Genomic DNA, 19,450 nt, shown 5'->3' on the forward strand with positions numbered 1-19,450 from the left:
TATATAGACGCAGGAGTGGCTGTGTGGTAAGTAGCTTGCTAACCAACCACATGGTTGCGGGTTCAGTCCCACTGCGTGGCATCTTGGGCAAATGTCTTCTGCTATAGCCCCAGGCCGACCAATGCCTTGTGAGTGGATTTGGTAGACAGAAACTGAAAGAAGCCTGTCGTATATATGTTTATATATATATATAAGTGTGTGTGTTTGTGTGTCTGTGTTTGTCCCCCTAGCATTGCTTGACAACCGATGCTGGTGTGTTTACGTCCCCGTAACTTAGCGGTTCGGCAAAAGGGACCGATAGAATAAGTACTGGGCTTACAAAGAATAAGTCCCGGAGTCGATTTGCTCGACTAAAGGCGGTGCTCCAGCATGGCCGCAGTCAAATGACTGAAACAAGTAAAAGAGTAAAAGAGTAAAGAATATATATATATATATATATATACATACACACATACATATATACATATATATACACATACACATACATAATAAATAATTGTCAACTTCCTTATCCCCATTTACTTTTCATCGGTTAACTACATATAAACTATATATTTAATATTTACCTGTTTATTTCCGTCTACAAAATACAAGGTTTTGAACCGAATTATACAACACTCGTAATTTATGTGAATAGTGAAAATATTATAGAGTTGAGGAGTAATTTCTGCACTTGGGAAAGTTTGGGTTATGATGTGGTTTCGACACTCTAACGCCTTCAGCCCTTTAGAATTTAAATCGGCCATACCAGGCCCAAATATTCTACCTGTTTTATGTTCAAACCGGTCAGATCTGGCTTATTCTAAAATTGTACAATCATATATCGAAATGTCGAAGCTATAAGATAATGCATGATTAATGTGAATCATTACAGTTGACAAAATAATCTGAAAGCTAAAAGGTTAAGGAAGCACTATTTATCACGATGTCTCCTTTTATACATTATATGTAAAAATATAAAATCATTGGATGTAGACAAATTAGTGAACAATGAGAAGCATGATGTACATATCTCAGGTAATAACAGCTTCGTATATGTTTCTTTCTTGTATAAATTTCTGTAAGAAATCACATACAATAATTTTGCTGTTTGATTCCAATGATGAAGAGCATAAAATAATTCAGATAATCAAGGATTAATAAATCTAAAACTATAGCAAATTTTCTCCCTTCAGCAATAGATTTCCCGCATTGGCTGAATTGCCTTTTTACTAAGACGAAAGGCAAATTCGACCTCGGCCGAATTACCTGAGTGGCGGAATTGTGTTGCCGTGAATTGAACAGTCTTCTTTCGTTCTTTTTCTCTGCTCTGTCTTTCTGTTCTTTCTTGTGTTTTTATTAGACTTCTTATTTGGAACATTTTGGATTTTGTGTTGAACATTTTAAAATATTTTTTCTTTTGCAAGCATGGCAACACTGTATTGGAGTGACAAAATGTGACCCCCAAGCAGTGGGGAAAATCTTTAATGAGAGGATGGTGGTGTCGAGGACATGTTCTAAGTCCCTCAACACCATCACTGTGTTCTCTCAGGCGGACATTGAAAAGGAGTTGGCAGAATATCTGTCAACTATTAAGTTTATTGCAAAGGATGTCAAATATGCAACGGTGGGGAAGCTCGAGATTTTGCGAGCCAACCCTTGGAAGGGGAGAAAATTCTGTTTCTCCCCACAAATGGTGGGAAGAAATTGACAAGAACTTGGGTGTGTGAGCTTCCACCCGGAATAGAGCTCGAATGGATAGAAGACACTATCGGTCGGGTTCTGGGTGGCAGCTGAGCCAAGCTCGTAAATGCCAAAATTCTGCCTGCGGCTGATTGGGTGGGGTCGAAAGCAGGTTTGACCCTGTGGACCCAATCTGCCGATAACCTGGTTTTTCCAGATTTTTTTAGGATGGCCGGGTGCAGGTACCCGGTGATACTTAAGGGTCTCCTCTCAGGTATCATCGGTGCATGGAGCCTGGCCATATAAAGAAAAACTGTCCTCAGGAACAAAGCAAAGTCTTGGAGCAGTTGATGGAGACTTCTGTTGAAGAAGGAACAAAGGCGGCCGAGGAGGCGGAGGACTCCTCAAAGAAGGGCCGCAAGAGGAAAAAGGTGAGCAATAATGGGTGCTCACCAAAGGATCCTAGGGATGAAGGAGGGGAAGCGAATCTCCCGGTCACGGAGGAGACGCAACCTCCTCCAGCTGAGAAGTAAAAATGAGGAAGAGGAAGAAAAACGGGACATTGCCGGCAGTCGGTGACATAGCACCGGAATGTCCCGGAACCTCGTCGGTAGGGGTTGTGCCACCAGCAGGGGAATAGACACCGTTGGCGGGAATTATGCTGGCAACGGTAGAATTGATTACCTCGACCCTGGAGGAAGACAAATTATTGGTCTTCTTCTACAGAGGTGGAGTGGTAGAAAAGGTGGTGGAAACACTATAAAGGAATACCTTTAACTTTCACACGGGAACCCGAATGGCCTCCTCAGATAGCTGTGGATGCCATACGTTGCCCGTGATACGTAGTCTGGGGGGACTTGAAGAGGAATATCGCTTGTGGCCGGGCGACGCCGACTCGGATCCCGCCTTGGTTTTAAATGAGCCGTGGGCGGTGGCGGAGTATACGGGCACAAGCGATGTTGGGGAGGAAAATTGACAAGAGGTTGAAAAGTCTCAGTGTTATAATGTTTAAGTGTGTAAGAGGCTCAGCGCCTTAATTTGTGAATGGACTATTAAGTCCAAAAATTGTAAAAACGGAAGTAAGAGGTTCAATACCTCGGTTTGTTTTTTGTGTTAAAAATAATAATGTTTTAGGCAAACAAAATATCGGCGGCTGTTTTTAGTCTTCTCCCGTTAATATCACTTTATTTCATCATTCATCTCATCAATGTTTCTGTTCAGCCCGCAAGCTACTCTCTATCATGCCTTTATGGCAAAATTTTTGAAATAAAGTAGCTTGCTTACGAACCACATAGTTCCGGGTTCGGTCTCACTGCGTGGTAACTTGGGCAAGTGTCTTCTACTATAGCCTCGGGCCGACCAAAGCGTTATGAGTGGATTTGGTAGACGGAGACTGAAAGAAACCCGTCGTATATATGTTTATATATATATATGCCTCTGTGTGTGTGTATACGTTTGTGTGTCCGTTTGTTCCCCAACATCGCTTGACAACCAATGCTGGTGTGTTTACGTCCCCGTAACTTAGCGGTTCGGCAAAAGAGACCGATAGAATAAGTACTAGGCTTACAATGAATAAGTCCTGGGGTCAATTTGCTCGACTAAAGGCGGTGCTCCAGCATGGCCACAGTCAAATGACTGACACAAGTATAAGAAAGAATATACACGTGTATGCGTGTGTATGTGTATGTGTGTGTGTGAGAGTGTATAGATAGCTAGACACAGACAAAGAGCTAAATGTATACATATGTGCATAAATGTACATACAAAACACAAATACTGCATTTCATCTTATATGCATGCATATATGTGTGTGTATATATTAATATGTTTACGAATACAAACACACACGCGCGAGAGCGCGCGCACACATACATATGAAGAAAGGGAGAACAAAGTGCAAGCGAGAGGGAAATAGCAAATGAAAAATAGACATGTAAAATAAAATATTGTTTTATTAAATTTCTTCGTTGTTTTTGGAATTTATATTTTTCCTCTTCTTTCCACCTTCTCCTTTACCGCGCTCCCGTTTGAAGCTCAGCATTTCATCCAAATTCTGTGGTAGTTGTTTATTATGCGTTTCAGGAAGAATGAAAAACAAGCTCGATGCAATGAAACAACCAGCACCAAATACAAGTCCTGGCCCCCAAACAACACGCGCAGCCTGAAAAATAGAAATTTACAAATTATATATATATTTACGTATATGCATGTATATGTGTCTGTTTGTTTGTGTGTGTGTGTGTGTTTACGCATATTAGAAGCGGCGGGGACTGTGGAACATGAGTGTGGTAAATTCACTGACGTCGGTCAGTTGTCACATTCGTTTTGGTATGGCATATTAGAAGCGGCAGAGAGTGCGGAACATGACTAGTTTGGTGGGGTCGTCACTGCAAAAAAATCTCTGTGTGTGTGTGAGTGAGTATATATGTATGTGTGAGCATATATATGATGTTATAGCTAAAGAAAACTTACCAGCATTCTTGTGTAAGGAGAGATCATGCTACCGATACGTGCTGTAGCTGAGGCTACACCCATTCCAGCAGTCCTGTTAAAAGACAATCCAACAATAATTAATTAAAAAGACTTTTTTTATAGAAACTGTCTCGAGACGAACAAGATGCCTTGTTCGTGGTAATTATTGTTTATGTTGGTCCTGGGCAATCATACAAATCAATGATGAATGATAATCAAACCACGAATATTCAGTGGTTTTCTCTTTTTCACCATTGCATCCAGAATCACATTTTCCAATGTCTGCTTGCCATTTTCAAAAGGTATTGTGCGAAAATTGAGCAAAGTTACACTGATATTTGTAACTGGTCCGCTAATCACTTATATTTTCCTTTGTTGGCTCATGTTGAAGTTATTGTGACGAATTTACCACAGAATGCAATTTTTGAACAAATAGTTATCACAACTTCCCGTCTCAACAGGAAATTGCGATTTCTGGACCATGCAGCATAGTTTATCGAGTGACTGACTCAAGTGGAAACTCTCTTCTAAGACACAACAGTTAAAGGGTTTTCCAATTACTCAGTTTTCCATTCCCATTTGGTGGAAATGAACTCAGCACAACAAATTACTGAAACGCTCGTTTATACAACAAGCGAACATCATAAATCATGAAAATGTCGGTCGCAATCAAAACACGCTGGTGAGTGGAAGCTAGGATCTTGGCTGAAACCATTTCACTTTACAAACGCTCCCGATGCTCTTTGAGGAAGAATGAGTATTCCAATCTCATGTCATTGTTTGCAATATGTATAACAACTGTTGGTCTCCAGTCAAAATATATATATTCACTTTCACATCCTTCTGTGGTTGTCAACTATCCTGTTGAATTCTTAAATTTTTTGGAACCTCCTGGACTCCCACAAAACCGACTTCTGTTGAAAGTAAGAACCATCATTATGCTATCATGGAACCTTAACCAGCCTAGGTTGTGTAATGGCACTAGACTGTGCTAAAAGTCAACGCCCAATATTATTTCGACCACTACTTTAACTGGTTATTCCATGGGAGATATTTTTATACCCAGAATACCCATAATACCATCCGATACAGAAATCCTTTTGCATTAAAAGGGCTGCGACTGCCAATAAAACTCAGTTTTGCCATGTCTGTAAATAAATCACAAGGACAGACTTTATTTTTTCCTGGGCTACAACTTGAACATTGTTTCTCACACGGGCAACTGTATGTTGCATGTACAAAAGTTGGAGGTCTTAGTCATGTTTTTGTTTATGCTTCTTCAGGAAAATCACTTAACTTTGTTTATAAGAAACTACAGATTTACAGTAAATAGTAAATAAGAGGAAGAAAAAGCAATAAAATGCGAAGTGATGCTGAAGACCTACAAATGAAATATAAATATGTATATAGCATGGCAAAATAGTGTTATATAGGTTGTCAAAACAATATATACATATACATACATACATACATACATACATACATACATACATACATACATACATGCATACATATATACACACACACACACAAACACACACACACACACACACACACACACACACACACACACACACACACACATATATATATATTTATTATTTTATCTAGTTTCAGCTCACGAGCTGTGGCCATGCTGGGGCACCGCCATTCGGTGTTGCTACATGATTTTAATTCCCGAATGCCTTTAAGCAATTGACATTTGGTGCATGAGAGATTTCGATGCAGCTGCCCTCATCTGTACCTCCGGCCGTGAAGTTGGTTCATCTGGGATACCTGACAAGAAGAGATCCAGTTTTATTTTAAAGACATCTGCATTAACCCCATGAAGTTCTCTCAGGTCCTTTGGGAGGATATTGAATGGCTGTGGACCCCTGAAGCCCAGGCTATCACAGTATCTTATCCTACATCTTGATGGCAAATTTGGAGTCCTTGGCACTATGCAGTGGCACCCAGTTCTAGTATTTGTGTAACTCTCGATGCCAAAGTTTGGGACAAGTCCTTCCAGGATCTCCCAGATGTATATTATGGCACATCTTTCTCGCCTACGCTCTAAGGAATAGAGTCTTAATCTCTTGAGTCTTTCCCAATAGCTTATATGCTGCACAGAGGCTATCTTCTTCGTGTAGATTCGTTGGATCGCCTCAAGTTCTGTGATTAATTTGACACTGGTTGGTGACCATAGCTGAGAGCAATATTCAAAGTGGCTTAGGACAAGTGTCTTCCAGAGGACCATCATGATTTCCTGGTCTCTTGTTCTAAAAGCTCTAAGAATCCATCCGGTCAGCCGCCTACATTTCATTGCCAATTTAGCAACATGCACATGAAAGGTTGCATCATTACTCATGTAAATACCCACTTTGGGACAGGTCCTTCCAGGATCTCTCTCTCTCTCTTTCTCTCTCTCTCTCTCTCTCTCTCTCTCTCTCTCTCTCTCTCTCTCTATATATATATATATATATATATATATATATATATATATATATATATATATATATATAAGCAATAAGAAATCTCTGAGCGAGGTATAAACAGTAGCTGCACGATATCGTGAAGTATATTTGCCACTTAAATGTGGCTAACCCTTAAGGATGGATGGTATTGTAGCTTGTAGCTTCAGGAAGACACCTCCAACAGCTGGCTATTGACACGCTTTCGTGCCGTAACAGTATTTGCAAAGGGAAGCCATCCTTCCCATCTCCAACTTGACGTGACACACACGAACCGGAGTTTCTAGGTATTGACCCGTCATCAGCGTGTGACAATCACCGGTTGTCGATGTGAAGTGGTTCCCAATGCAAATATATATATCTTTTTTCAGTGACGAAAAGTCACTGATCTCGAAAAAGGGTAAACAAGCAATAATTAATCTCTAATGCGAGGTATAAACAGTAGCTGCACTTTCTGATAGGGGACAGAAATTGTATTAATAGCCGCCTGGAGTAGGTGTCTTCCTGGGGCTACAAGCTACAGTAGCATCAACCCTTAAGGGTTAGCCACATTTAAGTGGAAAATATACTTCACGATATCGTGCAGCTATTGTTTATACCTCGCTCAGAGATTTATTATTGCTTATATATATATATATATATATATATATATATATATATATATATATATATATATATATATTATATAATTAGGGCTTAGTAAAATAAATTACTTTGCCACATACTGAACTTAGTAGAAATAGCAGCCAAAAAAAAACTTTTTTAGCCATTTCTACTACTTAAAGAAATTTCTCTCAAATAATGTTTACTCCAGACAGCTCACGAAGGTTTGGAGGTAAATACAGAAAAATATCACAAGTACATAGATCGTTTGAGTACGTCAACGTTTCAAGATTAGCCAAATAAAATCAGCATTTCTTTCGTCAGCTCAAAATTTCTTAATTTGGATTTGGAAACACTAAAAAGAAGGAACTTTACCTATCGGCGAACTTGTCGCTTCAGATGAACCAGCTCCAACTGCCAGTGCCAACAAATTCAAAATGCGCAGGCGTAAATTTCTGCACTCCTCTTCCACCCACGTGGAAGCGACAAGTTCGCCGATAGGTAAAGTTCCTTCTTTTTAGTGTTTCCAAATCCAAATTAAGAAATTTGGAGCTGACGAAAGAAATGCTGATTTTATTTGGCTAATCTTGAAACGTTGACGTAGTCAAACGATCTACACTTGCGTCAGAAATTAATTAGCACTTCTCAAATTTCTACATTAAATAGGTTAAATCAATTAAGCTATGAGCTGTTCAAAACGTCTTACGCGATGAGAAAACTTAGTATGGTGTGATTTCGGTCCTTGCGAGGCGCTACCTATATCTATTAAACAAAGGAAGATTTGTCTGCATCCGCACTCCAAGTTGTTGCACTGCTATGTCAACATCATAAGGCTGTAGACTCTCAAACTGCTCTGCAAACAAAGTTACGTCATCGTTCTGCGCAACAGTGAACTCGCAACAAAGCAATAGTTCGAGATATTGCCACTAGGTGACAGCACATACCTTGAGTGAAGAGCAAATCAAGGGTGCTAATTAATTTCTGACGGTAGTGTATGTACTTGTGATATTTTTCTGTATTTACCTCCAAACCTTCGTGAGCTGTCTGGAGTAAACATTATCTGAGAGAAATTTTCTTTAAGTAGTAGAAATGGCTAAAAAAATAATTTTTTTTTGGCTGCTATTTCTACTAAGTTCAGTATGTGGCAAAGTAATTTATTTTACTAAGCCCTAATTATATAATGTAATATTTTGAATTCGCCTTAAATGGTCCTTTTACATACTGAACACTTGGTGAAATTGATTAATTAATTTCACCCTCAATTGTTGATATATATATATATATATATATATATATATATATATATATATATACATATAGACATACATATACATACAAATATACAGAAGCACAAAGAAACATACGCACATACACACACACAAAAGAACGTGTATATATTTGTGATTAATGCTAACCTTAATGTGGTTGGATAGATTTCAGGAGTATATAACCATAAACCACCAAAGGCACCACTAATAGCAAGCATTCCAAGCAAAGAAAAAACTATTGTAGAAGTATTGATGGCGTCACTGTCTGTAAATAGAAAATATAGGTCAACATTATCACAAACTTAACACAGTTTGCTTCTGGGCTTCTAGATCGAAATGAAAATATGTGATGCTTATTCATCTCATATTATTATGGGTTGACAACCGAAAACAAGTAAATATGAATTCAATTCAAACATTATTTGATATATTAAACCTCTGTTCAGTTAATATCTTCTTTTCTATGATGACAACACCAAAAACTACATTTGATGACACCTTCTAGATGTATGAATAGTAACGTGGTAATTTAAAGAATTGGCTTCGAATCTTTTGGACTATTCAAATATATCTGACCTTACTTCAGTGTAATTTGATCTTCAACCACTTGGCGATGCATAGAGAGCTAAAGACCAATATAAAAAAAATTGCATAAATCAGATGACTTACCTTTTCCCTGACTGTCTGCCTGTCTGCCTGACTCTGTCTCTCCCCCCTCTCTCTCTGTTTACACGGTCGTCTTGAATATTCAAGATAAAAGCATAAAGTGTGTGCTCAAGTTAACATTTCAGCTTTTTGCTCTCACTTCACGCAACCTCGTTTTAGAAAGCTCTTCTGGTCAATCATTCTAGAATTTCAGTGTGTGTATGTTTGTGTGTGTGTATATGTGTGTGTGTGTGTGCGTGTTTGTGTGTGTGTAAATGGGCACATACACCCACACGCGCACACAGACACACGCACATTTAATATTGTTTCATGCTATCTTTAAAAGCCTGCTGAGCCCTTTCATCGCCATGTGTTTCTCCTTGTTGATCTAGTGTCAGGTTTCGTTTATTCACTTGACCGTTATCATTCTATCAACTTGACCGTTATCATTCTATTTTTAACTCAGATTAATTTATTTTGTTTTATGCAGTGGATATGTCATAGTTTTATATAGGAAATATTAATGGTAGATAATAGCTTTATATAAATGCAGTGTAGTTTGAACTTTTGTGAGGTCTACTGCACCGAAAGACTTCTGTTGTCAAGGCTGGAATTGACAAGTGGTGTTTCTTCTGTATCCATTTACATACACTTCCTTATCCTTTTCACCACGAGAAATGAAATCACTTGCAAGATAACGGAATTGTCATATCTATCTATCTATCTATCTTGGCACCGCGAGTGTCGCGTTGCTCTCAAGCAACTCTGCCGTCCTGGGTCGACCTTAAGTGACTTCAACACAACCAAAGCATTCTATAGGGGTTTAGTGGAGGGGAGGTACGACGACGAGCTCGGGGCGAACCTGGACGTCGACGAGGAGTACCTGACCCGCCTGTTCGGGACGACTTTCGGGCCAGGGCCCATGGACAACTTCCAGAGATCCCTGGCCTGGCAGTGCTACCGAGAAGCGCTACCCGTTCGGGATAAGCTCTACAGACACGGCTCGAGAAACACGGGGCCGACCTGCCCGAGATGCGGTCAGAGCGACGAAACCGTTCTGCACGCACTCGTTCAGTGTCCAACAATTTCCGACCTGTGGGCTTATGTCGAACAACTGCTGTCACGTGTGGGACGAGTCGGTTTATCAGCTGAGTCTATCGTCAATATTGTCACGCCTCCTTCCTTCAAACGGGAAGGAAGAGCTATTTTCATCATCCTTGTGGCTATGGCGAAAGAATGTATCTGGTGGACGCGTCTGAAAGGATTGGAGACAAACACTTTCCTCTCTGGTCAATCTCTCATCAACTTCTTCAAGTACCACTTGAAAAGGAAAGTGAGAGTAGAGAGGCAAGTTTTGTCTAGCGAATGTTTTAAAAAAAGATGGGTGAATGTAGCAAGAATGGCACGTATGAATGACGAAGCCACCTTGAGCATAGTCCTATGAACCCAGAAATCGAAAACAGAGAGTTGCTTATTTGCAAAAAAAAAAAAAAAAAAAAAAGAAATATAAAATGTGACTTCATTGACCGAGGTTACCGTGGTCTTTTCCGCAGGCTTTTCTTTCCACGGGTAAACCTCACCTGTCCTCCCCTTTACACTTCATATTGACATTTCTGTGATAACGATCCCTATTGATCATTTTTTTTTCCTCTCCCCCCCCCTTTTTTTTTTTTTTTTTTTTAACCCCCCTTATTTTTGTCCTCTTTCTCTCCTTTTACGATCCCTTTTGATCGAACCTCCCCCTTCCTTTTTTTTTTTTTTTTTTTTTTTTTTAATACCTTCAAAAGAAAAGCTCTACCTTGTAATTTGTTCTATCTGTGTGCAGCCCTGTGTGGCTAATAAAGAAACATATCTATCTATCTATCTATCTATCTATCTATCTATCTATCTATCTATCTATCTATCTATCTATCTATCTATCTATTTATCTATCTATTCATATATATATATATATATATATATATATGTATGTATGTATGTATATATATATATATATATATATATATATATATATATATATATATATATAAATATATATATATATATATATATATATATATATATATATATATATATATATATATATATATATATATATATATATATATATATATATATATATATATCAACTTTTTGTGCTTAACTATTGCCAATAAAAGATAGGTGTCTTACCACCGATTGATTTCAGAACTGCCACGGCTAACAATGTCACAGCTGAGGCAGCAATGAGAATTATGATGGCTTTCTTCCGTCCAAATCTGAAAAATGGTACAAAATAAGATTCTGGTGGTGAGCTTGAATGATGAGTTTCATAGATTGGTACATGGAGTAAATTATCTCAGATATCGTAGTAGACCTTTCAGTGATATGTACAATGCAATAAAGAAAGGCAGCGACGGAGAGAGTGAGAAAGAAAGAGAGCGAGAAAGAAATAGAGGGAGAGAGAAGGGTAGGGAGGAGTGAAAGAGAGAGCGGGTGGAGAGAGAAAGAGACAGAGCTCCAATGTTTGACTAGCATATATTTTCGAAGGCACTAATGATAAAGTTGACTTCGGAGGGGTTCGAGTTCAGGGCGCGTAAAGCTGGGACAATGATTGGACAAGGCAGTCCAACTAATTCTTCAATGATTCCACAAGTTTGCCGCCTGAAATCATATCCGTTTGTCTTAGATGAAAGCAAGGCATATTTGATAACACAGTTGAAAATAGAATGTGTTTGGAAACAAGAGGCAAGCTGATGTCAACTGGAACTGTTCTGATCAAAGTCAGTTGAACTAAGGTTATTCTGGGGTATCCATAACAACAAAACTTGTAAAATTATTGTACTTATAATCACCAACCCCTGTGCAAATATCTCATGTTCAGTATTTCATTCATCAACCCCAACTCTCTGTCTATCTTTCTCTTCCCTTTTTTCTCTCTCTCTTTTTATAACACTCATCGTTACTTCAATATACACATCTCATAACACATAAAGCTTCTAGCGAGCCCTGAACGCTCTGTATCAATGTTTTCTCCACTCTATAATCTTCATTAATCTTCTAAATGAAGATTTAGAACGTGTGTGTTTGTGTGTGTGTATATGTGTGTGTGTGAGTGTGTGTGTGTGAGTGTGTGTGTGAGTGTGTGTGTGCGTGTGTGTGTGTGTGAGTGTGTGTGTGTGAGTGTGCGTGCGTTAAAGACACACAAATACAAATATCTTTCTGTCTGTCTATCTGTGGCCCCATCTGTCTCTCTTTCTCTCTCTGTGTCTCTCTCACTCTCAGTCTATCTATCTATCTATCTATCTATCTATCTATCTATCTATCTATCTATCTATCTATCTATCTATCTATCTATTTGTGCGCGCTCACATGTGTGCATGTATATATATGCGAATTGCGAATCAAATATAAAATATTTACGAACAGCATGAATAATTTGTAGAGGAGGAAACTGAAGGAAGTTCCATGGATGCAGTGAGGAAGTAATTCAAATGACGGTCTCCAGACAAACTACTGGAGGTCAAGTAGAGTCCAAAATATGTCACACTGGTAATCAGCCTGAAACAAAGGAAACAAGACAAACATTTGGCTTTTGTTCTTTCTTAAAAGTATTATTACACATAGTGTTCAGTTTTTTGTTTTAAATTATCAAATATAACTATTGTTGTCTTATATGTATCTGTGGCGCAGACGTGGCTGTTTAGTAAGAAGTTTGCTTCCCAACCACATGATTCCAGGTTCAGTCCCACTACGTGGCACTTTGAGCAGGTGTCCTCTACTATAGCCTTGGGCTGACCAAAGCCTTGTGAGTAGATTTGGTAGACGGAAACTGAAAGAAACCCGTCGTATATACATATATGTATATATATCAGCGTGTGTGGCTGTGTTTGTCCCCATCCACCCACCACTCGACAACTGGTGTTGGTGTGTTTACGTCTCAGTAAACTAGCGGTTCAACTTAAGACATCGATAGAATAAGTTGCTGACTTTATTAAAATAAGAACTGGGCTCAATTCATTCGAATAAAATTTCAAGGCCGTGCCCCAGCATGGCCACAGTCCGATGACTGAAATAAGTAAAAGGTTAAAAATAAATTATGCATCTACCACGCGTCCTGCGTTTCTAAGATGTTGCTGTTAACCTTCTGAAATTGACACTGAGGTTTGTGGAAGTCTTAGTCGAACGCCGGTGAGTGTAACCATGGTATGCTGCATGAACAGCTAAGAGCAATACTACCTGGCTGCAGACCACCAGGTATGTCACCATTGTCTGGTGATTTCGCTCAATGACAGACATGAGCACTCTGCTGGTTTGCTCGCCAAATTTGCCTGATAAAAGACACCTAATGCCTTTACAAGAGCTATATATTTCCAATATCTGTTTGTGTCTTTCGCAATCCTTCGTCTGTCATACCCAAATATAAGGAATTTTGCTTAATTAAATGATTATGAGTATAAAAGATGCGAACATTAAATGGTAGATTCAATATGTGTTATTTTAAATCATGAAGGCAGTGACTGATATTTTGTCCGTTTTGGCCTCGTCAGTCTTTCGACGCTTACAATTTGCAAAACTTCGAAGTCACTGCCAATAAAATTATTAATAGTATATTTTGTATTATAATTTGTAAACTATATATTATGATAACAAGTTTACTACATTGGCGAAGAACAAATTTGGTAAGGGATTGCTTGTAATTCAGTACAAAGAAATTCATTCGATGCCCATCTGTTTGTTATGATGCTTAGCTTATTCGCTGATATACATGCGTGTATATATGTACTCATACATCCATGCATAAATACACGTGCATGCTCAATAAGAAATTCAAAATATAGTAAATTAGAGCTGTGACTTATTTGGGATAAAAAAAACAGAACGGAAAGGAAAGAATATAGCACAATGTAGACTTGTGCATATTACCTGCACTAATTCCAGTTACAATATACTTGGAAGGAACCGATCAACATGAGATTATAAAAGAAGGATTTTGCTTAAAGCCCTACGCAAAACCACGATGATGCAAATAGATTTACTTAACAACACAGACACGTCGGTGTCTAAGTGTTTCTCTATCATAAATGAACAGTTGGCTTGTGGTCAAAATCTTAAAAGTGTATGGACGGCGGAATTTTCGAAAAGTGTTCGAGATTTACCTATTGATGGTGAACTAATAACGGTTTCCAATTTTGGTACTAAGCTAGCAATTTTAAAGGAGTGGGCATGTCGATTACATTGAGCTCAGTGCTGGTACTTATTTTATCCACCCCTAAAATGATGAAAGTCAAAGTCGACATCGGTGACATTTGAAATCAGGAAGGAATTTTGTCCGGCGCGGTAACAATTCTGCCAACTCGCCGCCTAAATAAGACTAATGATGATGATGATGATGATGATGATGATGATGATAATAGTAATAATAATAATAATAATAATAATAATAATAATAATAATAATAATAATAATAATAATGGCCTGATGTAGTACAAGGCAGTGGCTCTCATGGCATCTGATCTTAACTAATTGGAAGTGCTATCATGTACATTGTTTTGTCTCGGTATAAAAGATGGGCTACAGCAAATATTCTGCTCAATACCACAGATTTACTTGTCAGTTGTTTGACCATAACCAGTTGAGCATGTCTGTTGGTGGCTGACGATATGTGCATCTCTGTGCATCTCAGGAGCAGAAGTAGCGGGATTCTTTGGGGTGTGAATAATTCACCTCTGGAAACATGGGTGTTTCGTTTAACATCCTTAAACACCCCTTATTCAGGGACCTTTTGAGCGCGATGGGTTACTCAACCAGAAAAAAATTCTAACTGGGCCCCACCTGCAAGGTCATGTGCTGTTTATCTTGATATGAGATCAGCATCTCGCGCACACATGGTTGTGATGCATGTGCCTTGTTTACCATTATCAGACGGTTTGTCATGATGGGTATACTGGGCTTCGTATATGTTACCCCAGCGTCACTTTGATGGCATGCACTGCTCTCTCACTCACTCAATAATAATAATAATAATAATAATAATAATAATAATAATAATAATAATAATAATAATAGAAAAGGTCACAGAAAACGAGAAAGCAACCATACTCTGGGATATGCCGATACACACAGATAGAGAAATTAAGGCCAACAGACCAGATATAGTTGTCAGAGATCATGAAGAAACAAAATGCTTTCTAATTGATGTATCAATACCGGCAGATGACAACGTGTCTCTAAAAGAAATGGAGAAACTCTCAAAATACAAAGACCTGGAAATAGAGGTAACCAGAATGTGGAATCTAAAAACAGAAACAATTCCTATCATAGTAGGCATGATAAAAAAATATTCAGACAAATACATAACAAAAACACCAGGACTAACAAACACATATAACATACAGAAAATTGCACTACTAGGCACTGCACACATCCTACGCAGAACACTTTCCATACAATAACCATCAGAGCATCATAACAAATCACAGCACATACCCAAGGCACACAGAACTGCGCTCGGTAGTGAAGTGAAAGCACGCTATAAAAATAAAACTACTGAATAATAATGATAATGATAATAATAATGATAATGATAATGATAATGATAATAATAATAATAATAATAATAATAATAATAATAATAATAATAATAATAATAATAATGATGATGATGATGATGATGATGATGATGATGATGATGATGATGATGATGATGATGATGATGATGATGATAATAATAATAATAATAATAATAATAATAATATCTGCTAAAGCTGCCCGCATAGCGAGGTATGAAAAGCGTGTTAGATTTTTCAAGGACAACAACATATTCAAAAATAACCGCAAATTTTTTTCCAGGAAGACAGGGAAAACACCAGTTACTGTAAAGTCTGTACCATCCAAAGAAGTGCAGGGATGCTGGAATAAAATTTAGGCAGAAGAAAAAACTCACAACGAAAAGGCCTCCTGGATTGATAGAATATCTACAGAACTGGACTCCTTAGAAGAGCAAAAGTGGGAGGGTGTCAACGTAGAAGATATAAGATCTGCTCTCAGGAGGTCAAGCAAATGGAAGTCTCCAGGAAAGGATATAATTCCTAACTTCTGGTTGAATGCCTTCCCAGAGAGCCATGAACTGTTAACAGAACTTTACAATGATGTTTGGCAACACCCTAGTAGGATGCCTTCTTGGCTAGTTAATGGGTTAACATTCCTGCTTTCAAAAAGTGAAGAAACAAATGAACCAAAAAACTATAGACCCATAACCTGCTTAACAACTATGTATAAAACGCTAACATCTGTCCTGACGGAATATATCTATAGTTTTTTAACTGACAGCAGCACATACCCTAATGAACAGAAAGGATGTAAACGTAGATCCTATGGTTGTAAAGATCAGTTACTCATCAATAAGATGAACTTAGAAGTTTGTCACAAACGGCACAAAAACTTGTCAATAGCCTGGATAGACTATAAAAAGGCTTTGGATAGCCTACCACATAGCTGGATTAAGAAATGCCTGGAAATGTATAAAATAGCACCTTCTTTGCGAAACGTTTTGTCTTTAAGTATGAAATCATGGAGAACCACACTAACTTTGAACAGTGACAATGAATCTCTAAATGCTGGTGATGTAAAAATTCCATGTGGCATTTTCCAGGGTGACTCACTCCTCTTTTGTTTACCCTTAATACCTCTCTCAAAATTGCTCAATGACGCGCAGTACGGATATGTTTGATAAAAACATATGTTTGATAAAAATGTTTGATAACAATATAAATCATCTCATTTACATGGATGATTTAAAGCTCTCTGCAAAAAATGACCAACAACTCAAGGGCTTACTAGCGATTGTTAAACAATTCAGTGATGACATCAGAATGCAATTTGGCCTTGATAAATCTGCGAAAGCTACCTTTATCAAAGGAAAAATGACAGAAACATCTAACGTTAACCTTGACCAGCAGAATGTCATAAAATAATTAGACCCAGCGGAGACCTACAAGTACCTAGGGGTAATTGAAGGGGAGGGAATAAGGTATTCAGTGATGAAGGAAAGGATCAGGAGAGAATGTTATCGCAGAGTAAGGGCAATACTCAAGACAATAACAATTAAGATTGCTACAATTGGCCTAGACACATACCTGAAAAACTCTGAGGACTGGATGCTAAAACTTGTCTCAAAACATGAAAACAAGAAAGCATCATACTCAGTAACAAAACAGACAAAGGAATATCTAAGTGAATTCCGAATACAACCAATTTCAGAATTAGACATACAAGAAACAAGCACAGAAAAAGCTAAGCGCATGAAGACCCGTGCTAAAACTGCTGCCTTAGATATTCTGAATGATAAACGGCAAGAAAAACCTCTCTATGGCAAATACCCAAAGAGAGCTAATAATGCAGATGTTGACAAAGCCCTGAACCATCAATGGTTAATGGCCTCTGGCTTAAAATCTGAAACAGAAGGGTTTATCATAGTAGTTCAAGATCAATGCCTACCAACAAGGAACTACCAGGCCAACATATTAAAGAACCGCAGTAGCCCAACATGTCGTGTATGTCAACAACAAAATGAAACCATTGATCATGTTGTCTCCAAGTGCAGTCTTCTAGCGCCTACAGAGTATCTCAACAGGCATGATAGAGCTGCACGATATATTCACTGGGTAATTTGCAAAAACCTGGATTTGCCCCATGAAAAAAACTGTGGGAACACAAACCACCTCCAGTGCTTGAAATTGACCACATTTCACTCCTCTGGAACTTCACCATTCAAACTGACAGAAAGATAGATGCAAATAGGCCGGACATCATATTGAAAGACTTCAGACAAAAATCATGCCTCCTCATTGATATGACTGTCCCAATCGATATAAACGTATCTTTCAAGACCTACCAAAAACTGAGCAAATATAAAGATCTTGAAATAAAAATCCTGCAAAATGTGGAACCTGAAGACTAAAACAATACCTGTTGTCATAGGTGCCCTGGGAATGATAGCAAAAGGGGCAGATTGCTACCTAACTCAGATACCAGGAAACCCCCAAATGGTAGAAATTCAAAAGATAGTGCTCATGGGAACTGCTCATATCCTAAGCAAAATACTGTAATCTCAAGTTTTAAAACAAACATAATTTTCGTATGTTTTTTTAGACATTCACTGGTACAACACTAAATAGAAAACCAAATATATGGCACACTAGGCATAACACCAGCATGAACTTCCAACCTGTTGTCTCTTGAGGTCTCTGGGTGAGATTTCGAACCAACTTGTAAAGCAAAAGTCAAACATAACAACAAAAATAACATTAACAACAGCGGCAACAGCAGCAGCAGCAACAGCAACGTCATCACCACCAACAACAACACTAAGAACCTTTCTATTATAGGCAAAAGGCTTGAAATTTTGGAAAAGGGAGCCAATCGATTAGATCGACCCCAGTACGCTACTGGTATTTACTTTATCGACCCCGAAAGGATGAAATGCAATGTCGACCTCGGGGAAATTTGAACTCAGAACGTAAAGACAGACAAAATGCCGCTAAGCATTTTGCCCGGCGTGCAAACGCTTCTGCCAGCTCGACACCTTAACAACAACACTAATAGCAAGAACATGAATAAGAACAACAGCTTCAACAACAATAACAATGGTTTAAAATTTTGGTACAATGGCCAGTAATTTTAGGAGATTACATCAACCCCAGGCCTGAACTGGTACTTGTTTTATTGAGCAAAGTTGACTTCTGCGGGTCTTAAACTCTGAAACTAAAGAGCCGGAGGAAATGTCACTTTGCATTTTCTCCGATGCGCCTTTGATTCTGCCAGCTCACTGCCTTAGTTTCTGATTTAAACACTAGGCCAGCAATATTAAGGGCAGGGGTAGGTCGTAGCTATGGATTCTAGTATTTCACTGGTATTGCAGTCTAGCTTTTTGTAATTTCCTGACGTCTGTAGTGGGACTAGAATTCATAACGTAAGGGACCGTAAGTAAAAACAGAATGCTGCATTGTATATTTCGAGCTAAGCATTTCCAAGTCCATCACCTTAGCAACAATAAAATAATTAGCAAAATCGTTAGTACATCGGGCAAGATGCTTGGCGGTATTTCGCTCGTCTTTACGCTTTGTGTTCAAATCCTGCCGAAGTCGACTTGGCTTGTCATCAATTTCGAGGTCGATGAAATAAGTACTAGTTGAGCTTTGAGATCGATATAATCAACTAGGTCATTCTCCACAAATTTCAGGCTTTGTGCCTATAGCAGAAAGAATTATCATCATCATCATCATCATCATTATTATTATTATTATTATTATTATTATTATTATTATTATTATTATTATTATTATTATTATTATTATTATTATTATTATT

General features: G+C 38.2%; 2 protein-coding genes across 4 annotated transcripts in view; both read right to left on the reverse strand.

Annotated features, from left to right (window-relative positions):
• LOC115217630 (organic cation transporter protein-like) overlaps positions 1–19,450 on the reverse strand; it is a 205,404-nt gene that overhangs the window by 114,924 nt on the left and 71,030 nt on the right. The gene's annotated exons all lie outside the window — the stretch shown is intronic.
• The window catches only part of LOC115217302 (organic cation transporter-like protein), a 60,565-nt gene continuing 44,711 nt past the window's right edge, over positions 3,597–19,450 (reverse strand). For both annotated transcript variants that reach the window (XM_036507490.1, XM_029786950.2), the window contains exons 6-10: positions 12,507–12,640; positions 11,273–11,358; positions 8,603–8,720; positions 4,135–4,207; positions 3,597–3,823 (exon numbers count right to left, since the gene is read on the reverse strand). In XM_036507490.1, coding sequence (XP_036363383.1) covers positions 11,333–11,358; positions 12,507–12,640 — 160 coding nt within the window. In that variant the 3' untranslated portion in view covers positions 3,597–3,823; positions 4,135–4,207; positions 8,603–8,720; positions 11,273–11,332. The remainder of the gene's footprint in view (positions 3,824–4,134; positions 4,208–8,602; positions 8,721–11,272; positions 11,359–12,506; positions 12,641–19,450) is intronic.

The sequence above is a fragment of the Octopus sinensis genome, linkage group LG11 (genome assembly GCF_006345805.1).
Source record: "Octopus sinensis linkage group LG11, ASM634580v1, whole genome shotgun sequence".
Lineage (NCBI taxonomy): Eukaryota > Metazoa > Mollusca > Cephalopoda > Octopoda > Octopodidae > Octopus > Octopus sinensis.